The sequence below is a fragment of the Carcharodon carcharias genome, chromosome 2 (genome assembly GCF_017639515.1).
Source record: "Carcharodon carcharias isolate sCarCar2 chromosome 2, sCarCar2.pri, whole genome shotgun sequence".
NCBI lineage: Eukaryota > Metazoa > Chordata > Chondrichthyes > Lamniformes > Lamnidae > Carcharodon > Carcharodon carcharias.
Window position 1 is genome coordinate 205267532 of NC_054468.1, and position 23517 is coordinate 205291048.

At 38.4% G+C, this 23517-nt stretch overlaps 1 protein-coding gene across 1 annotated transcript in view; it reads left to right on the forward strand.

Annotated features, from left to right (window-relative positions):
• lrpprc (leucine-rich pentatricopeptide repeat containing) overlaps positions 1–23517 on the forward strand; it is a 151636-nt gene that overhangs the window by 17684 nt on the left and 110435 nt on the right. The window contains exons 3-10 of the mRNA XM_041181742.1: positions 1096–1218; positions 5796–5917; positions 6270–6328; positions 8218–8304; positions 11408–11534; positions 13662–13806; positions 15120–15277; positions 18030–18135. Coding sequence (XP_041037676.1) covers positions 1096–1218; positions 5796–5917; positions 6270–6328; positions 8218–8304; positions 11408–11534; positions 13662–13806; positions 15120–15277; positions 18030–18135 — 927 coding nt within the window. The remainder of the gene's footprint in view (positions 1–1095; positions 1219–5795; positions 5918–6269; positions 6329–8217; positions 8305–11407; positions 11535–13661; positions 13807–15119; positions 15278–18029; positions 18136–23517) is intronic.

Sequence of the window (23517 nt, forward strand, 5' to 3'; positions counted from 1 at the left end):
TTGACACTGGGCATGGGAAAAAGGCACCCTCCCCCTTTCACTGACCAGCAGCACGCATGGTTAAACCTGCCTGACTATGTGTTGGGCGCAGGACTCTCCTGCCATCTGTTACATTGGAGCAGTAGTGGGATGAGGCCCTTAGTTGGGTACTAATTGCTCACTTAAGGGCCTCAATTTGACCGTGGGCACGTGACCTACCCAATACCTCCCCAGCCACCCATAAAATCATGGAGGGGGCCGGGATGGTGCAGGTATGTCACCGATGATGCGATGCCCTAATTTATGGCTCCAATTGCCTGTTTTCCCACCGGCTGGTGGCCTGTAAAATTCAGCCCTATATGCTCTTAAAGTTGTTTTTACATGTACCACTGTTTCCAAGTTGAAATTATTTAAGCTGGGCTATGATGTGATACAGTAAAGTGTTTCCCTCAAATGATTTGTCAGATGGCCTCAAGACAGCATTAGAACCTAAAATTACTTATTCAGGGCAGTTGTATGTTTGATGGAGAAAGGAGGTAAAAATATCATAAATCTAAAGGGAAATGGAATTCGTGAAATATTTGGTCTGGAATTTTAAAAAAAATTTCAATTTATTGAATGTATAGAATTATTTTGTTGCACCATGGCTGTTTAACTACCATTAGAGAGGGTGGTAACCACCCACCCACTGAATTTTCTCCCTTTTGTGCAGAAAAATACAAGTTGAAATTGCTCCGGAATAATTATATTACTCATGTATAACTCAATCTTTGTGTTTATTTTGTGTTGACAGTGAAGGATAACATGCTATCTATCTTCTGAATAACCTGTTTTCTCTTTTAGTTGGCATTTGTAACTTGTGATATCAAAATTTGAATGGTGGCAAAATAGCACATGCAGTATGTGTTGTGGCTGTAACTTCAAAAAGAAATCTGAGCTTGATTGATATTCCAGGTAGAACCTAGATTGCTTTGAAATGTGGAGCTGATGGGAATTTTAGTTCTTTTATCTGTTGTCACTTAATTGCGTTTTCCTTACACCCTACCTAACAAAACAATGTCGTAAAATTTTTTATACCTTTTAAAGTATCTTAAGATATTTATTTTTCTAATCCAGGCTTCCCTAGTGGCAATCAAGCCTTGCTGCTGCTGCGTAGCTGCGGCTCTCTGCTCCCAGAGATGCAGCTGCCAGAAAGAACAGATTTGGCTCACAGAATCTGGGACAAACTACAAGAGCTAGGTATGGACACTCGTCATGTTTCCTTTCTCTGTTATAATAAAACCGACTGCTCTGATGGATAATGAAAACAGTTGAAGTTTCCTCAGATGCTTACAGTCGATGAAAGATTTTCAAAGTTTGGTTGTATATGTATGACATAATAACACCCTAGCATACAAATGAAGGCAGCGTAAAAATACATAATTTAGTTTATCTTTTTTTCCCTGGACTGAAGGGTTCATTTATCGATCATACATCAGAAAATTGGTGATAGCCAGCTATATTATGCATTGAGGCAATATTTTGAACAAGGCTTTATCTGGCGAAAGGGTCTGGCAGATAATTGCAAAAGTGGATAACTGATGCGCAGATCTTACTGTAGTTTATTTATTGTGAGCTGAATCTCTAATGAGATAAGATCAAGAAACCATCAAGAGAAATATATAATTTCAATTTTAAATCCTTGTTTGATGCTTCCTTAGTGCATGAACATATTGAGGTTCATTTGTTGTTTGATAACACCATACACAGAGTGTACCTTTAAATTTTTCAATAATAATTCACACAAACATTGGCCCTGATGTTGCAGTCAGCCACGAAGGAGCTGGGTTTACTATTCACTGCTTTGACTTTTTTTGCAGGCTTTTTGATCTGCAACATTGGGTAATTAGATATATTTTCTGGCACAGCACCCTCTGCAAGGGATCTGTAGTATGTGTGATTAGGGAAAGTAACATTCTTCAATGAATCAGACTGAGACATGCCGAGTTTAAACCAAAAGGTATAAATTATAATATTTAATTCATTGTAAAAATCAGGTGTAGAAAGTAAGAGAGGAAAAGAAAAATAGGATTCATAGAGAGATAAAGATAGAAGAAAAAGTTTTTTTTTTAAAATTACGCAATAATTAAATCCTGAAGGAATATGTCTCCACACTTATAAAATCAAATTTTCACTGCCAGAGAGGTAGTTTGGCAGTAATTAAGACACATCATGATGCTAAAAATTCACTTCATGATCCCAGCTGATATTACATCTGGACAAGCCTGATCCCAGGGTGGAACTCGGCTTGATAGATCCTAACTTTTATTTGTTTGCTTAGATATGTGGCGAGTAGCTACTGAACAGGGACACAGGAGTCAGCTGATGAACTTTTAACAAAAGAATAAAACATTAATTAAACAGAAAAATATGAACTATATTACAAATACTCCTTCACACACAGCTATACTTTTACAGATATATACAGATTTGTAAGGATAGCGTAAGTTACAAAAGCTATCTTATTTTCTCTAATGTCCACAGTAAGTACATAGTCCATGTAAACGAATTGGTGACCTGTGGTCAGACACACCACAGTCTGAAACCAAGTGACAGATGCCACTCCAAACAGATGCTATGAATCTCTCCTCAACTCCCCCGACACTTGTCACACCGTGAGCCATCCAGTCTCACTGAACTCTGTCTTTCGCATGAGGGTTTCCAATCTTCACTCTCCAAGAACTCACTTTCGAATTTTCTCCCAAACTAACACTTTCTCTCAGATGCCTTCTGCAAGGGTTCACCTCCAGGGTTTTGAACTCCTTCCGATTTTCCTCCCCCCTGAGTCAGCACACGCTTCAAGCTTTCTTCCGTGCACTCTGTCTCACTTACTGACTCACCTTCAGCAGTACACTGCTGCTTAACATGCCCACACAAAAAGCTGTAGATCTTCAGCAGTCTCCTTGGACCTTTTGACTTCTCACAAGCCTTTATCTCCAAGCTTGGAGCCTTTCTCTGCTCCTCACTCTTAACCTCATTCAACAGGACCTTTTCCAGGCTGCTGCCCTTCCTTTGACTAGAAGATATTCTTGGGACTTTCTCCTATTTCATTCCCCTGGATTTGGAGACTTTCTTCTTTATTTTGGGACTTGGTATCTTTCCCTTTTGCTCTATTCTCTCTGGTAGCTACTTTCTACCAACTTAGTTTGGAACTGGCTATCCGAGTCTTCTAGGCTGCTTCTGCTTGGCAGCTGCTCCCAACTGAACTCAAAACTGCTGTTTCTTTAGTTTTTGTATGTGTGTGTGGGGCCTGCCTCTCTGGACTCTGTTGCTATGCAACAGCACAGTTTTTTCTACTCATATGTTTGCTTTAACTTCTCTTAGAGTCGTAAAACTCATTAGAAATGCAGGCACCTTTTAAAGTGAAACTAAAACTCTAGAAATACAAATCAAACTGAAACTTCAAAGCAGAAACTCATTCCTGACACCCTAACAAATATAGCTTACTTAAATTACCTCTATTTTCTAACAACCTGAATGCACCAGCTCTTAATATTTCTGGCATACAGTATATACACTCAAGAAGCTTGACACTGTCCAGGACAAAGCAGCTCGCTTGATCGGCACCACATCCACTCCCTTCACCACTGACACACAATAGCAGCAGTGTGTACCATCTACAAGATGCACTGCAGGAATTCACCAAAGCACCTTCAACAGCACCTTCCAAACCCACGACCACTACCATCTAGAAGGACAAGGGCAACAGATAGATGGGAACACCACCACCTGGAAGTTCCCCTCTAAGTCACTCGCCATCCTGACTTGGAAACATATTGCCGTTCTATCACTGTTGCTGGGTCACAATCCTGGAACTCCCTTCCTAACAGCACTGTGGATAATTCTACACCATATGGACTGCAGCAGTTCAAGAAGGAAGCTCACCACCACCTTCTCAAGGGCAGCTAGGGATGGGCAATAAATGCTGGCTCAGCCAGTGAAGCCCAAATCCAGTGAATGCATTTAAAAAAACATCTAGTGGTTAAGCACCGCAATTTCACACCCCTGCATGGATTTCAGTGCTGAATCTCTCGGCAAGGTACTGGTATAGTGCAGTCTGTGGAGGAGTGAGGCACACTAGACAGAAACTTCCAGATTTCCATGCTTAACTGCACATGTGCAGACTCCGGAAGTTGCTGTCCTATTTACTCCATAAAAACAATGAGCGCTGTTAGCCTGAGTTATTCTTAATGCAAAATCCAGGCTGTTACATTTTTGACACAATACACCTCCTGTGTGATCCTTGTCCATGCTTGGCCAGTGAAAATCACAGTCTTCCAGATTTGTTCTGTTTTGCAACTGTTAAACATCGTTGTGACATGCTCTATTTTCCATTGTCACAAGTCTGTTCATTATCTCACCAATGTGAAATATTGATGCTGTGAATTTATCCTGTTTTACGGTGTATGCGCAAGTAAGCTAAAAGATTGCTTCCATTTCTTTTGTGTGACTATATCTAAAATGGCAGTAGCTCCAGGCAAGTTACTATATTCATAAACACTTCTAAATAAATTTGAAAAATCTAGGTGGCAGATAGATTATATAATTCATCTATACTGTTGTAAAGGCACAGAAGTAAACTTCGTAACTGTCCAGGTCGTTTCCTCGATTTGATTTGAATAAATCATGTAATTTGTTGAGTTGTTTTATGATTTATTGAGCTTCTGTTCCAACAAGATGTTTAGTGTCTCATTTTGGGAATAAATCACCTTCACATGTTATGGTCACATTTATTGCACAATTTCTATAGCTGCTAACGCTATCAGTATTTAACCCTTTGCTTTCATTGACATGATGAACTCAAAAAGCAGCAATGTTAATAGCGCTTTATTTTGAAGAAAAAAGATTTTAAGAAAAAAATCTTATGTAAAAATACAAAGGCTTGAGTGTTTTTAACACTTCTTAGTATATCTGCTGAAAGCAAGTTTGACAACCAGATAAGCACCCTCAGCTGTTACAATCAACTATATGCGAGACTCTTGAACTATGATACGTGTTAATCTCCTCCTTGAAAGCTCACAGCGGTTATTGCCATTTATAGAACCTACAGAGTTCCAGGACACATTAAAAATGGTCAAATTTACTCTGTTTTATTGTCAGGATTAATGCTTAGTATTGGAATCTGCTAATGACATTATACAATTGATTCATAATCCTATTTTATAGGATATGAACTTAAACCATTAGTAAATGTGTTACTGCCTGGAATTATGAGAGACAATGAGTTCACTTTAATCGTCTTTGTCTTCAATTTTTATTGTAATTCATGCTCATTGGGGTGACGGATGTTAGTGGGGAGAGTGAAGTGCTTTTACTTTTAAACGTGTTGGTCAGGTGCAGCATATTTACATTTTATAGTAAAACTTCCTTTGTTCTTGTCCCAGAGGCACATAACCCTGATGTTTTTCCATTTCCCACCTGAGCGATCCTGTGAGATTGCTGATTGGTGCTGAATTATGGACAGTTTTATGCTGTGCATGCATGCTCACTGGGTATTTTTTAATTCATTCACGGGACATGGGCTTCGCTGGCTAGGCCAGCATTTATTGTCCATCCCTAGTTGCCCTTGAGAAGGTGGTGGCGAGCTGCCTCTAAGTATATTGAGTGCATGACTTTCTGCTGATAACATGAAAAGCTATCAGTTAGGTTAAATTTGATCTTAAATTACAAAGATGAAGTGTTTTTACTTTCCAAATTGAGCAGATAGAATAATTATCAGTAGCTCATTTGGTGTGCTGATTATTTTCTTCTACTGACCAATAATCTTTGATATGTAGGTGCTGTTTATGATGTGAGCCATTACAATGCATTGCTGAAAGTCTATCTTCAGAACGAGCACAAGTTTTCACCAACTGATTTTCTGGCAAAAATGGAATCTGCAAATGTTCAACCTAACAGAGTAAGTTATTACACTGTTCAGTGCGAAGTTTCAAAATCCATTGTTCCTCTACTTTGCAGTTGCTATTTTGGTTAAAAGTTTAATATTTCCTATGTTGAGAGTACATCAACTGTTATTGCATAGTTTTTAAAACAAAAATACATTTTACCTTTCGGAATTAAACCAGATTGATTTTTATGCCTTTTTTGATACTTTGATTTTGCGGGTGGCATTGCGTGTAGAGTTTTTTTTATTTGCTAACTTGCTTAATATTTGTGTAGAAATTGAGAACCAATAAGCAAATCAGTACATGTTTTTTATAAATACATGAAGCAAATACTTGAGTATGTTTCTTTTTCCCCTCAATACGCAGGTTACTTTCCAGAGACTGATAACAGCATATTGTAATGAAGGAGATATTGAGGGTGCAAGGTATTGTTTTAAAAATGATTCTTAATGCACGGTAATTAGGGTGCCTGGGGAATGCCAAGAAATGTTTGGCCTTGTTTGCATAATAAACTGAAGTTTGAAATTCAGATCAGTGAGCATGAATGGTTTTCACGGTGCTTTGAGGATGCCTGCAGTGTGTGTCAACAGGTAACTAGTTCAGATATTTTAATTGGTGTTTATTCCATTTGGTTGTGGATTCAAAGCAATATTCTTCCTGTTTACCATTACCAGTAATGTTTTTGATTGTGTTTTCTTTGTGCCCTGGGTTTTAAGCGCACAAATTAACACTGTTTCATTTTACTGAAGTGGGATATGAATGCCATCCAGAACGCAGCTCAAATTATTGCAAATGCTAAGCAAACCTTTAACACCCTTCTTCCTTCATCAATAGATATTAGGTTTTTGTGCTGTTTTGCCCCTGAAGTGACTGAAATACTTGTATTTTGGAAATGAAATTTTTGGGTAGCATATTTCTTCTGTCATGTAAGAATAGATAAATAATAGAAAAATAAAAATGTAATTGTCTTTGCAATGGTATTCAAATCAATACTTAAACCTGCACAATTGCTTTTGTGAACATTTTTAAAGTGGGGGGAAGGATATGCATTTATATAATACCTTTCAGGCCGTCAGGATGTGCCAAAGTACTTCAAAGTCAGTATATTGCTTTGAAGTGTGGGCATAATTTTGTAACAAAGGTGACAGCTGATTTACACAGGGCCCCAGAAGCAGCATTTGAGGCTAATAGCCAGTTAATGTGTTTGATGGTGTTGATTGAGAGATAAATATCCTTTGAGGCAATGGGGAGAATTCTCCAGCTGTGCTTTGGACAGTCCTGGAAGATCTTTAGCATCTACATGAATGAGCAGACAGGGCCTCAGTTTAATCACTTGCTTTCACTGGTTCAAACTAGACTTAGATTTTTGAAAACTGACTATACGTTGTCCTCTTTGCAGTCCTGGGAGTGCCTTAATGTTAATTGTAATCTTAAATGGTTCCACGTTTAATTTCCATCTAGGTGGTTTTGTTTGCAAATCCCACAAATCCCTTGGAAATTTATTGATCTTTGGATGAATTGCTGCATTAAGCCCTATGTGAAACTGTGACATGGTATTTTTGGGTGCAAGTTGCAAGAAGCAGGAGAAAAAGAAAATTAGGCTTGTGCAACTTGACATACTGGTTAAAAACAAAAAAAAAATGCGGATGCTGGAAATCCAAAACAAAAACAGAATTACCTGGAAAAACTCAAAAGGTCTGGCAGCATCGGCGGAGAAGAAAAGAGTTGACATTTCAAAACTCGAAACGTCAACTCTTTTCTTCTCCGCCGATGCTGGCAGACCTGCTGAGTTTTTCCAGGTAATTCTGTTTTTGTTTTGACATACTGGTTATTGTCCAGGCGAACACTTTAAAAAAAAATCACAGAACAGCGATTGTAGTGTTGTTTTTGTAGTGTGTCATTGTTGGAGACATCGATGGCTTGCCGAGCCCACAGCTGCAGTTAAAAAATAGGTATGTGGTAGTGATTTGAAGGGAGAAGAGGTAACAATTCAGATATGCCGATTTTAAATGCAAAGATGCACTTCTAAGCATTCTAAAGCATTGATTTGAGCAGTGTTATTTCAAAGACAATTACATGCATCTGCGAGCATGTTTTTATTATAATATTCATATTTGGAAAGTGTATTAATAGATATAATAGAATTATATTAAAAAATATATTTATTGGAATAGTTATAACATGTCTGTTGGTCAAAGGAGATATTTAAGTACAAATAAAAAGACATTAAATCTGTTTGACCTATGGGTTGTTTTAATTGATTTTATGTTAATGCGTATAGAGCTAAGCACTGTTAACATTTATTGTCTTTTAGTAAGATCCTAGGCTTCATGAAGAGTAAGGATCTACCAATTACAGAAGTGGTGTTCAATTCACTGGTGACAGGACATGCGCGGGCTGGGTAGGTAAAGCACTGCAGTTAAGACTTGGAAGATATATTGCTTAAAAACATCTTATCTATATTTTTAATGTATTAAATTCAGAACTGTGTGCACTTTCTGTTAGCGATTTGCATGACAAACATGGGTACACCCTTACCTGGTCTGGCCTTTGTGTCCCCAGTTCAACGTCCATGAGTTTGATTCTTAACTGCCCTTGCAAGCCATTCTGTTGGGCTACAGCTGTTCAAGAAGATCCACAGTTATCATCACTTGGGATCTAGTGATGGGCAAGAATTATTGTCCTTGCCAGCATTGCCCACATTACAAAAATGAAGGAATTAAAGAAAAATCCTAATTTTTAATGGAAACTGCCTCAGTTAACTTGTCATTCTTCACTTGCACCTTCATTGAAAGCTCTGAAGATATGGGCAATACATCCAACTGCCTTCAACGTTTCCTCCCCTCTCCAATTGCTTCCCCATTGCTAACTCTATTTTTAGTCATCAAACATGTTGTCTTTGACCTTGATGTCTATTTTTTCCGAAAGCTTCCTATTTTAATTCCTCTGGTCTGGCTTCCGCCTTTGTTGAATGACTGCATACACCCTAACAAAAGACAAAATGACATTTTCTGTGGCGGTGAGCACGGTGTGTCATCCCTCCTTGTGTGCTTCAACGTTTTTTTAATAGCATTTGACAATGCTATTCTCTTCTAGCACCTCTCCTGTTGTGCTGCTCCATTAGATTGTCTTTGTGTAGTTCCACTTCAAGCTTTCCAGATGCATCAAAAATATCTACAGCAACAGTTTTTCTTACCTTGTCTGCCTAGTCATCTCTTTTAAAACATGTTTTTGGGGAGAAATATAGCTTAACATCAGTGGTAAAGAAAATAATGGAATCCTTAGTAAAGGAGAGAATAGAAGGACATCTGGAAATGAGAATTATAATAGTATGGATTTCAAAAGGGAAAATCTTGCTTGGTCAACTTTATTTTTCAAAGAGGTAACAGAGAGAATAGACAATGGTAATGTGGTAGATGTAATTTATCTGCACTCTCAATAGGTCTTTGATATGGTGCCCCATAATAAGCTAATGAATAAGGTCGGAGAATGTGGAGTCAGGGCAGAAACAGTGGAATGGATTACTAGCTTGCTTCAAGCTAGAAAGCAAAGATTGGGAATAAAGAGCAATTATTCAGAGTGACAGAAGGTGAGAGGTGCAGGAACCACAGCAGTTCACTATTTATATTAACGATTTGGACTTTGGAATCAAAAACCCAATTTCTACATTCGCGGATGACACCAAATTGGTGGAGAGGGGTGATGATCAATAAGAAGGAGGACTGCAACAAATTGCTGAGGACTTGCAGAATGGGCAAATAATTGGCAAAATGAAGTTCGTCATAGATAAATGTTGTGACATTCTTGCTTTTCAGCAATATTCAAGTTTTGCTGAAAAGAGCCATGCTGAAGCTTGCGCTCATCAGGACTCTTCCCCTTATATTGGTATTCTAGTAAAGTGTGAAAGTAAAAGTTGCCATAGTCCCAGATGACCATAGGCTGCTCTCTTATTAAAGAGAGACAACTGGTGGTGAGTTTAACCTGAGGGTCGTCACACCTTGGGCGAGGTTGAGAAGATAGGACCTTCGTGGATGACCTCGGACGGTACGGGACTTGAATCCATGCTGTTGATGTCACTTTGCATCACAAAGCCATCCAGCCAACCGAGCTAACCGACCCCCAATGCGTGCAAAAGTTTTGACATGTCTCTTCTTCAGTAATACTCAAGTTCTGTCCTAAGTAATTTTTTATATACAGAGTTAAAGATTTCTTACTGTTTATGATGCTCTGTAACAGATTGCAGACTTTCATAAGGAAATTGTGAATTAAAGGCAGTGATGTTGGGATTTATTTAACTATGATAGAGGAGAATATAGTCCCTGTGCAGGACAGTTGAACACTCTTCCCCATGCATCATTTCTTGCTCATAACAGTAGGTGATGTCACTAAACTCAGGACTCTGCTGCCTGTTAATGCCCACATGTATTTTCACAAGACTGATGAGGGTTGATCTACTTCACCTCTCTTTTTCCACAGTAATTTGCTCACAACCTTGGTGACAATTTGTATCATGCTACTTTTTATTTTTCTATTTGTGTCATTTGGCACTACTTCGCATATGTCTTTCAGCAAGTGCTAGTCTCAGATCTGACCCTCTCTTAAATTATGTCTGCAGCTAGCATGGTGGATGGTGTAAACTGCTTCCTAAATTCTCTATATGGTTTCATTTCTGTCCCCACGTTGTCTGGGGGAAGAGAACCAAGAAGCATTTAGCCTGGTTCTCTTACTGGGTCCTTTTGTACCTCGTCAAATAACTTCAGCATAATCATTTTGCACGCTGTATTTAAGTGATTTATTGGGCATATGGTCATGTCTAGCACTGTTTCCATGCCCCTCTTCCTGCCCACAATAAAGGTCCTCAGCATGTGTTTTCATTCAGTTAGTAGGACTCTTTTGAATCAGAATAGTCAAGGTTCAAACCCCATTTCATAACTTAGCCTCTAAATTTAGGTTGATTCTCTAGTGCAGTGCTGAACGAATGCTGTATGAGGCATTCAATCTATGCACGTTGCAATGATTCAAGTGGGTGTTGAAGATGCCATTCAAAGACTATGGAGTTCTCCTGGTGTCCTGGCCATTTATTCTCTTGGTTCACATTCTTCCCTTCTCCAATACATGATAGTTAATAAGGTTAATTAATCTCTGCAATTATTTGGATCTTGTGTGCAATATGACTAAAACATTTAGCTCCATAACAACAGTATCTGCCCATCAAAGTGATTTTTGGTGTTTTAAGTGCTTTGAGATGTTACTGGGAGATATGATAAAATGCTATGTAAATATAAATTATTATTTTCCTTTGGTGCGTTGGGCACAAGCAAAACAATCAAATGCTTTGTGTTTTCTGAACAAATATACAATTGAGTATTTGATATCGCCATTGTTCAATTTAAACTGAATAGGACAGCTTCTGTATGAATGGATTAATGCAATTGGTTGAAATCTCTATTTTCTGTACATTCTGTTTTCTGTCTGGTATTTTAATTTGTAAATTTCTATTTCAGTGACATGGAAAGTGCAGAGGGTATTCTAACAGTGATGAGTGGTGCAGGAATTGAACCCGGACCAGATACCTACATTGCACTGCTGAATGCATACGCTGAAAAGGGAGATATTGAGAACATGAAACAGGTACAAAACTGGGCAGCATTTGTTGCTCTTATTTGAGTCCAGCTTAATTACAATATATTGATCCGAATACTGTTGTATATGGAAACATTTATGTAATGTTGCAACATTACATGTATCCTCCAGAATGTAGAGTTTTGCATCAAAATCCTAAACATTCAGGAACTTGTGTGATTATGGTAATGTTTATGATCTCGAGCATTGGTTTATTTTTTACTTTTAATGTTTAATCATTTGTCAAAATGATATAATTTTGAATTTGTCTCTATTTCAAAACCCAAGAGTATAGACTTTTGCTGCTTTAGAGGTCTTTCAGTGAAAGCATGCCTAGAATTTGGTTTCATTGGTGCAAAAATCTGTAACTTCTATAGGCACGAGTTTAAGTAGTTAAAGAGTGATGGTGCTGAGGAAGAAACATTTTCCAATTGCAATAGCGGCCTGAGGTGTGTAGTATTGATAAGATGCAGCATAATCCTCTATTTACTTTGGCCTCCATGTCAGAAGAAAAAGTCCTCCTGCACTAGAAATTTTCTGTCTGACATCAGTTGATTGCCAGTGAGTACAGAATTATGGGCTGATTCATCCAATTGATCCATGCCCATTAGCAATTGGATTGACAGTGATGAAACTCATTTCACATAGTATCTTTTCAGCCATCACAGAGAGGGTTTTCATTCAGTCATTTCAGGTAGGGTTCATGCTGCGCTACCTCAGTCTCCACTTTGTGCAACTCTTTAAATTGATGCGTTAATGCAGAATGAGACCTAGTTCAATGCTGCAATTCTCACTGGTGCATATTTATTATCTTTGTTATGAGTGAAGTCTGTATCCATCCCCCATCAGGAGGAAGGGAAGGAATTGGAAGACAAATTAACTCTGACTTGCAGTACACATCTGACACCTAATTGCACAGTGCACCATTAGCAGAGTTCTAGACACTGGTTGCTGGTGAAAGCGGGTGTGGTGCAGGCATGGGAGGAGGACACTAGTGGTAGCTGAAGAGAGGGAAGAGATAGATGAGAAACCTGAAGGCCAACTGATGCTCTCCCTATGTGAGGCTTTCATTCCCTAGTTAGTAAAACATTAAAACAGGGGAAGTGGTAGCATAATGGTATTGTCACTGAACCAGTGTTCTAGAGATTCAAGGAAATGCTCTGGGGACCTGGGTTCGAATCCTACCTCAGCAGATGGTGAAATTTGAATTCAGTAAAAATCCTAAAATTAAAGGTTAAAATTGCCAATGGTTGTAAAAAATCTATCTGGTTCACTTATGTCCTTTAGGGAAGAAAATCTGTTGTCCTTACTTACCTGGTCTGGCCTACATGCGACTCCAGACCCAGATAACGTGGTTGACTCTTAAATGTCTTCTGAGCAAGGGCAATAAATGCTGGCCCAGCCAGCAACACCCACATCCCATGAACGAATAATAAAAAAAATTCAACAATAGAAAATATTATTTCTGTGCAGGCATTCTGTTTTGTTTTTAAAATGTAAAAATAAGTGTTTATAACATCATTGAGTGACATGCTCCCCTCAATGAAATTTCCTGTTACCTCCATCAACTAAATTAATACTTTTATGTGATAAAATATTTGTACGCACTTTGATTAAAATTGCCATTTAGTTTGTGAATTTGGTGCAGAACTTTTTGTATACTTACTGCATGATACACGTGTTAATAAACGGTTGTCCTCTCCTTACTCAGTGTGTGTCATCCTGTGTGTAAAAAAAAAAGTTATCTAGCACAAAGGTGGGAGGAAGTAAAAGGGTTCAGATTTTCAAACTTAATGCTTCTGATTTTTCTTTTTAAGTGTAACTTTTGTTTTTTAAAAATTCCCTTATATATATTTTGTAACCTGAATTTAAGTCACAGAAGATAAGTTAGTGATCTTTCTCCAAAATTATTTTATTTTCCAATTTAGGTTCCATAAATACTATATTTTGTAGGTACCTGATTAGTAACTGGTAGGGTAACAGCTTAAAAGAACTGATTGTGACAAGTTAGGGAATAGGGAAGAGATTAAAAGGTGTTGAAGGAAAAAAAAATCTCTTTTAGCACTGCCCTAAGATATTTGTGTGATTTGAATCTAAAACCTATTTTTGTGTGCTTAATCTTTCCCTTGTTGATAGACACTGGAGAAAGTTGAAAAGACAGATGCTAGCCTGATGGACAGGGACTTGATGCAAATTATCTTCAGCCTGGCCAAGTCTGGCTATCCACAATATGTTCAGGATATTGTGGAGCGGATGAGACTTGACAGGGGATATGTACCAGGCAAGTTCCATACTAGTAGTGCATATATATGATGTTCAGTTGTGATTCCTCAAACCTTATTTACCTTAAAATACTTGGAATTTTGCTTAGAGTGCATTAAACATTTTCAATTTTTTCAAAGAATTGAAAGTCAAAACAAATTTTCTTTCTATTTGCATGGATGAAAAGTGCCAACCGATCCTGGCCATTGTATTTCCCTTGCCACATTTCCCATGACAATCCTGCAGAATCTACTAAATGTATCCTCTTGGGGAAGTCAAAATGTAAATATTGGACAAAAAAACCCATGTCCTGCGCTTAAGACTTCATTACTAACTCACCAGCTTTTTTTTATTTAAGTACTCGTAGGCGATGTGTCCTTGCAAATTAGTGTTCTAAACATTGATAGAGCGAGATGCAAAGAAGAACTGCACATGATGAAAAGATACAAAAGCTGGTTAGAATATGAAAGAGAAGTTATCTGATTGCATTATTTATATTGTAAAAGGGTAGTAACTATTCTTTTTGGCATCCTGATATTCTTTGGTGGCTCTGTTTCATGGCTTTGATCTGTGGATTGGAAACAGAATGAAGTACAAAATTGTAAGCTATCAAACTATGTGATATTAAGTTCTGCTTTACTAACATAATGAATTGAACTATGGATCTTAGCGCCTCCATTAATTTTGTATCACATGAGGGGAAATTACACAAAATGTCTGTTTTCAGATTCAGTTTTGAAGGATAAAACGGGACAACACAGAATGATGCAAGTGAATTTTTCAAATCATAATATTTAAGAATATGGGATAATTCAGCAAATTTTTCCTTTTGTGGTTGTCTTCTTGCAATTTACAACAGCTGATGCTAGAGTGCATTTCATTTGCAGTATTCTGAAAATAAATTGTGAAATTTACATTTTTTTGCAGTGATTCTTGGGCTATTTTAAAAATAGCTCTAGAAATCCTGTTAATAAAGAGGGCCCTTGGGAGGGGGGAGTCCCAACATTGGAGACATTCACAACTCCTCCCCAGGGCTAGTTTCTGAACAAAGGCTTCCTGTGAGATGGGAAGTGTAACCCACCTTACTGATTCCATTGTAGAGCAGGTTGTTGGATTGCAATACTTTCTGCACTGCTTATATGAGATCGTGCACAATAAAACCAAACATGAATAGCTGAGCACACTTTTCCCTGTAAGTTGATTATGTTTAATTGTTCAATAAGGATAGTATGTTTTACGAAGCAGATGTGTGCTTCATAATTATAATTTGGTGGTTGTAGTTGAACAGTTGTCACAGCATAGTTTATGTTGCTAATTTGTTCATTGTTACAGATGCAATGAATCTATGTTTGAGCCTGATTACACAAGGTTTGGAAGAAGTTGCTTTCCAGGTGCTGAAAACCTTTCCCACATTGCAGTCTGAGAACCAAAATGGCAATTCATTAGACCTTGGTAACTTCTTCATCCGGCACTGTATTAACCTAGATAAGGTAAGGCCGAGAAATTTGGTGATAATCCCATAATTTTAATGTTGCCAAATCAGCATTCTTATTGCTGTCACTAAGTTTATTGAGCAAATGCTTGTAACTGTAAATTATTCTCAAGTTAATATTCATTAATTTATGCTTAGGTCATACTCTTAGTTCACCACCTCCATAATGCTCCCTTTGTAATGAATACTATCAGTATTCACTCAAGTCGTACAGTACCCAAACTACTCTTTGCATCAAACACTGCATTTTGCTCTGGGACTGCTGAAAGAAAATTTTTTGTGCTTCTCCCATTGCACAGCACAACACCAGCAATGTTATTTTTCTTCTGTAACTTTGTCTCCAGAGTACCCTAAAGTTCCATTCTTCTTTCATTCCTTTGCCTTGTTTACCTGTTACTCCTCTATCGTGTTAATTGGCATTTTGTCTGTTTCCATATGCATGTTGATGACATCCAGCTCCATTTCTCTTAACATCCCCTTGACTTCACGGCCGTCTCTGTTGTTGGATTGTATGATCAATATCAAGACTTGGATGATCTAGCTGCCTCCTCTTACTGAACTAGACAGTACAAAATCTCAGTCTTCTGTGAACTCATTCATTTGCTACTTCTATCACCAACTTAAAAAGCCTCCAGAGAATCTAGCCTTTAAGTCAACATTGTCAGCTCCTGCCTTGTGCACTGAGCTCTTGCCCCTGAATTCTCTGGTTAACTGCCTACACTAGTTGAATCAGACAGTACAAAATTTCAGTCTTCAGCAATGTCCCCCTAATTTTTTTCACCCATATACAGAATGAATTTTACATGCACCAATATCAAGGTAATATGAAAAAGCCTATTTATAGCATAAATTTTCAACAAGTCACCATAGGAATGGAAGGAGAAGGCAGAATACCACCCCCAACCTTTGACACGGTAACATGCTAGTGCACAAATTACAAGGTTTACTGAATTCAATTTTAAATTTATCATGGTGGCGTTTGCACTCTGGCCTCAAGGTAATAAGTTCAATACCGTAACGACTACACTACCATACATGAGAGAGGCATTTGTTAGTGTTTATATTGTAGCTTGTATTTTGGTCATTTAACAGAGGAAAAGTTGAGTAGGCCGCATTGATTCAAGACGAGGATCTTTTGTTTTAATTTGACAAGCTCAAAATAAAGGCTTAAAACTGCTCTGAATTCTGAGGTAAATAGCTTAGTCATTTCTTCACAGCAACAAACATAATCAGGCAGAAGTAAAGTGCATGTGAATTTGGAGAGAGGTTGACTTTTGTGAACTGGAGAGTGAAGTTCAGAAAGACTCAGTGTCCCTGCAAATTAAGTGAATACTGAAGGGGGGAAAGTACATCTGGGAACTGAGGAAGACAGCACTGTGGTTAAGATGAATGGAATTCGAAGAGGGAAAGAGACTGTTGAAGTTTTTGGAGTGGTAGTGGTATTTGTTCCACCTACAGTTTTTTTAGATTAAAAATCAATAAATTGTGAAGTAATAAACCAGTTCACCATTTTTAAAGTAAACTGCCTCTCACAATGCATACAAAGGGAGTTGGGGACACGTAATATTTGGAAGTATGTAAGGTTTAGAATGTTCCATGAGATAACCTCATAAGAATCTTTGCCTTATTATTTGGAGATCTGGGCTAGGAATGCTAAACTATTCACAAACTCCCTAGAAGTGCCCTTAAATTTTAATGTGCCGAATGTCTTTGGGATCAGTCTTCCTTTAATAATTTTACGCACCCAGTTGCAACAGAATGACTGGATCAGTGGTATTAACTGGCCCAAAAATCCTATCACTTAACTCTTAATTACTTAACTCTTTCAACTTAGCCCCTGCTCACTGCTTCCCACCTCCAGCTCGCTGCCTCCCTTGACTCGTCGTTTCCCTCTCTGACCCTCCTCACTACTTTCCTCCCAACCCTGCCACTTGTCACCTCCATCCTTGACTCACTGCTTCCCTCCCCCTCGCCACATTTCCTGGTCACTGATTCTCCCTCTTGCCGTGAGTGAAGACTCTGGAGAAGGGTCACGAGAGGGGCTGCAAGAGGGAGGGTCGGTGAGGGAAGTGGTGAGAGGAAGATTTGGGGGGTAAGCTGCAGGAAAGACAAGTGCAGGCATACCTTCGGGCTCCTGGAACTGACACATGTGAATTTTGGCTGCTAATTCCACCCGATTAATTATGTCAGGTTTGGGTCTTGTCCATTAATTTTCTGTTGTGGGGCAGTCTACCAGTTCTTTACGCGTGGGCTAGAGTGGCAGCAAACCTCATTTAACCATCGGGATGTGCGTGTCTGTAATAATTAGGTACGTGGCACACGGCCACGTTGGCACACAGTTTAGAGAGCCTACTGGTCTTCAGGTAACTCAGCTGTGCCTTTGGAATAAGCTCCCTGAATCCATTCAAGTGCTACTTTTATCACCAAGTTTAGAAGCTTTCATAAAATCTTGTTTTTAACCAATTTTTTTCTTTCTCTATTGTTAATATTTATTTCTGCTGTATGAAGTACCTTTGGATATTTGCTTGTTTAAAGGTATGCTGTAGAAATGTTTATTGTTAGATGGGTATAAGTTAATTTTTCTCCTGGGTGTATTTCGCAATTAACTGGACATGTAGCATGAAAATATTCACCTACCCATTATTACGTTGTGCTGAAATCCTGGTAACAACTCTGGCTCTATTTGTGGTATGAATGCTTATTTTCTTTCAGGAAAAAATTGATTTCTACTTTTTCCCATTGTATTCTAGCCAGTAGACAAATTGTGTCACTTCTGTGAGGAACTAAAGGAGGCCAATTTGCATTCAACTCCTTTCCAGTTTGCTCTTCACTGTGCGCTGGATGCCAGAAAATCTGGTATGTATTATATGTAAAATTTGAAGGTTGGGAGATGTTGATTGCTTGAAGAGCATTGAACTTTTCTGACACAGCCATTCATCATAGACTTTTGTGAAGTTTAAAATTGTAAAATTGGGGGAGTTCACGTGACAGGAATGGAGAAGGATGTGGCCGAAGACAGCAACCACGATTTAAGTAATTTATTCCTATAAAAATTACTGATATTGGGTTAAAAAGTTCAGCTTTTTGACTGTGTTTTGGGGTTTATTTTGACGCTCAACATACATTTGAAATGATTAAACCCAGAGGCAAATGTAACCAGAATGATACCGGGCCTGGTGCTTTATCGACTGTGGTGTTTGATGTTGCAGCTGGTAACAACATGGCAGTTTCCCACGCTGAATTTAATTCTGTCAGCACACTTGCTGACTTAGAGTGCACTATTCTCACTGAAGTTGCTGGACTCCGTTCAGAACTGCGTTCCTCTGTTGCCTCCAAGCAAAGGTTGTTGTTGAATGATCAGCTACTGACTTGAGCGACAGAATTGTTGCTTCAGAGATGATCTACCCCCAGCTGGAAGCCCAAAATACAAAATTGCTGATGAAGGTGGATGACCTGGAGAATTGCAGCCGAAGACAAAGTTTATGGATTCTCTTGGTGCCCGAGGGTGCGGAACAGGGAAACCCTACAACTTTTACTGAGGCACTTCTTTTGGAGGTTTTAGGCAAGGAGAGTTTCGATTCACCACCGGTAGTGGATTGAGCCCATCGCCCTTTGGCGTCGGCCATAGCATGGCAAGGCCCCAAGGCCAATAGTACTAAGACTTTATCACTATATAATGAAGGAGCAAATTATACACCTGTCTAGAGAAAAGGGTCAACTATACTTTGGTGAAAGCAAGATATTCATCTTCCCTGATCTCAACATGGATTTAGCCCGGTATTGTGGAGAATACAAAACTGTTAAAGCCCAACTTTGTGAAACTGAACTTCAATTTGGGCTTCTCCACCCTGCTCGCCTGTGTGTAACTCTCAACGGAGCGAATAAGATTTTCAACATGCTGCAAGAAGCTTCAGCCTTTTTCAAGGACACAATTGTACCTTCTCTTAAATTATCTCATGACTTCACCCAGGACAAAATGGTACTCGATGCTGAGTTAGGCAGCTATGCGTGATGGTTCTGTCACATGATAAGTTTTGTTGGTTGTACCAATCTCTTTGTATCTTATGTCCAAACCACATTAATCATGGGAAGTTTTACATAAACAGCTGTGAGGGGCAGCATTCACCTCGTTTCTGGAGGTGATGTAAGCTTTTCTTTACTCCTTCGATGCCTTCTATTTTTTCTCCCTTCTCTCTTTTTTTCTGTTTTTCTTCTTCTTTTCCAAATATACATATATACTTCCCTTTTGGTTAGTTTTTAACATTCTTCAGGTGGATATGCTCTGGCTCAAAAATATTTCATCCTTTATTTGTAATGGCTAATCTATGGGGGCCATATGCTTTGATACTCTTTTGTTATCATAATGTCCCCTAATATTAAGGCCACATAGGGTGGTTGTCCAATCCATTTTATTACCTGGAATGTGAAAGGCCGAAATCGCCCAGTTAAAAGAAATAAAGCTCTCTCTCATTTACTTCATTTGAAAGTGGATATTACCTTCCTGCAGGAAACTCACGTACATCTGACTACTTTTGAATGCAGAAAGGTTAGGTTGGGCAGATGTTTCATTCTAATTTTCATAGTAAAGCGAGAGGTGCGGCAATTCTAATCCATAAATGCATTCCATTTGTTCACTTTCAGGTTGTAACTGACCCTAATGGCTGCTATGTTATCATATAAGGCAGAATTTTTAACTGTTCATTGACCCTGGCTAATGTATATGCACCCAACTGGGATGATCACCATTTCATTTTAAACTTATTTTCCATACCTGATTTAGACTCTCATCACTTACTTCTTGGAGGAAACGTTAGCTGTGTTCTTAACCCAAATTTAGATCGCTGATCCACAAAATTTGTTCCAATATCAAAATCAGCCTCAGCCATCAGGTCTTTTCTGGATACACACGGATTGGTAGACTCATGGCGTCTTCTATACCCATCAGCAAGACAATACTCCTTTTCTCCACACCTACATGTGTATTGACTATTTTTTCCTTGACAAGAGGCTGCTCCCATTTATTTAATTTTGCACATACAATGGTTTTGTGATCACTGATCATGCCCCCTTAATTTTAGCAATACAATTCCAAGACCACCCTGTTTCTCGTTCACCTTGATTCTCTTCTTCTGATGGACCCATATTTCACTAAATTCATTTCCTCACAAATCAATACTTTTATAGAACTTAATACGACTCCAGATATTTCCTTTGCTACTGCCTGGGAGAGTATGAGGGCTTACCTATGTGGACAAATAATTTCATATACTGCTCAACTTAACAAATGCAATATCTCAAATTTGTCCTAATTGGTTGACCACATTCTCTTAGTGGACCAGCAGTCTGCTATTGCACCTACGCCAGTATTATATAAACAGTGTCTGGCTCTACAGACTGAATTTGATCATCTTTCTACTAAATAAACAGAAAAGCTTATACTTAGATCACGTGGTACATTCTGTGAGCATGGTGAAGGAACCCATAGACTCCTGGCTCACCAGCTTCGCCAGTCTGCTTCCTCTCAACTTATTACTGAAATCACCACTCCAACAGGGTCAACCGCCATTAATCATCAGGAGATCAATAATCAATTCAAACTTTTGTTCCACTCTTTATACCTCAGACTCTTTTTCAGATCTTGGTTTATTTCACAATTTTTTTGATAATATTGACATCCCATCTCTTATGCCTGACTCTATGAATGCGTTAGAAGTACCCCGTTCCCAAGATGAAATACTAAAGGCAATTAAATCCACGCAGACTAATAAGGCACCAGGGCCAGATGGATTTCCAATAGAATTTTATTTTAAAAATTCTTATCACAACTTTCTCCATTATTATTCTCTCTGTTTTTGGAATGCTTTTCTCTAAAACACTCCCGCATCTTTGTCTATTCCTTTAAAGAGGGATAAAGATCGTCTGCATGGCAGTTCATACTGGGCTATTTCCCTCTTAAATGCGGGTGTCAAGACACTAACTAAAACCTCAGTTCACTGTCTTGAACCTGACCTTCCATCTATTATTTCTCCTGACCAGACAGGTTTTATACAGGGCAGGGAATCCTAATTTAAGGCAGCTTTCCAATGTTATTTATATGCATTCAGATAATCCTCTCCCTGAGATTCTTACAACTATGGATGCGGAAAAGTCTTTTGATAGAGTGGAATGGGACTACCCTTTCTTCACTCTTCAAAAATTTGGATTTGGATCCGTTTTTATAAAATGGATAAAACTCTTGTATTCCTCACCGGTTGCTTCAGTACGTACAAATAATATCCGCTCTAAACTCTTTGACCTCTACCGAGGTACCAGACAGGCTGTCGCCTTCTTCCCCCCTACTTTTCACTATTGCTGTTGAGCCCCTGGCAATTTCACTGCGGACCTGCAGAGATATACAGGGTGTTATAGGGGATGGAGTCAAGCAGAAACTCTCCCTATATGCTGATAACCTGATTCTTTACATCTCTGATCTGGCCCCACTCCCACATATTCTCTCTAATCTTAAGCGATTTGGTCATATTTCAGGTTTTAAAATTAATTTGCAAATGAGTCGAATTTTTCCTATTACCTCTGTTGCAAAGAGTTACCTTCTTTCTTCCCTCCCTTTCAAAGTTTCAGTAAACAGTTTTAAATATTTAGGAATTTTAACTCCTCGATCTCTTGGAGACTATGACCCTTTGTGGAACATACAAAGCAGGACTTAGCACGTTGGTCTAGCTCACCCTTTTCTTTCATTGGTTGTATAAATTCTGTAAGGATGAATGTTTTGCCAAAATTTCTATACTTATTTCAGTGCATTCCATTGTTTATCCCCAAGTGTTTTTTTTTGTTGAAGTAGACCAATTCATCTCTTCCTTTATTTGGAATAAGAAAACACCCAGAATTCGACAAGTTTTATTATAAAGACCCAAGCATTTAGGTGGTTTGGCACTGCCAAATTTTCAGTTTCGTTGTTGGTCTGCTAATATCCGTAATATTTTTGGCTTTGTTTGGACTGAGCTAGTTTAGCGTGGATGCAATTGGAGGCAGCCTCCTATCAATGCACATCTCTGCCTGCTCTGTTGTGCTCCTCCTTTCCTTTTTCAACCAGTCATTTTTCTTCAAACCCTATCATTAGATAGTCACTTAAGATTTGGACCCAATTCAGAACATACTTTGGGCTACAATCTCTCTCTATATGCAGCCCTATTGATGCAAATCATTTGTTTCTGCCTTCATTAGGAGATTCTGCTTTTCAAGTTTGGCATGCGAGAGACGTCAAAACCCTTGCTACCTTGTATATTGATAATATTTTTGCTTCTTTTGACACCCTCTCTCTTGGAAGTATGATATGCCTGCACACATAACTTAAAATCAGAGATTTTGCATGCAAACAAATCGCCCAATTTCCTTTTAATGTCCCCTAAATCACCGATAGATATTACATTAGAACTAAATCCTTTTGTTAGGGATTTTATTTCCAAATTGTATCCTCTAATTTTTTCACTACACCGTCCTTCACTTTTTACCTTAAAAAGTTCTTTAGGAGCAAGATTTTGACTCCGACTTATTAGAAGATAACTGGAAGTCTGTTTTCTCTCGTGCACGTTCCTCTTCTGTGTGTGCAAGACGTGGGTTGCTACAATTTAAAATCTTAACATCGTATCCACCTATCCAAAGTGAAATTATCTAAGATTTATTGAAATTTTGACCCGACCTGTGTTAAATGGCATACTGCCCCAGCCTCGCTAATTCATATGTACTGGTTGTGTCCTAACTTGGTTTTCTTTTGGACAGAAATTTTTACATCGCTCTTACATATTTTTTTGTAGCAACATTGAACCTTCTCCTATTATAGCACTCTTTGGAGTGGAACCAAATGGCATTCCTCTTACAAAAATTCAGACTAATGCACTCACCTTTTCAACATTTTTGGCTAGACGTATTATGCTATTAAATTGGAAGCAGTCTGCCCTGCCTTCTTTTACTAATTGGATACAAGATCTTATGCAGAATCTTAAACTTGAGATAATGAAGTACACTATAAGAGACTCCGCTGATGGATTTTATGTAGCTTGGCACCCTTTCTTGAACTACAACTCTCTACTTTCATATAACTGACCCTAATTAGGTTGTATGTATTATATCATGTGAAACTATATCTGACCTATGATTGCTGTTGATTTTCTTATTTATTTTTTTGGGGGCTGAGAAGGGGTTCTTCTGGGGTTTTTTCTTTCCTTTTTCTTTTTCTTCCTC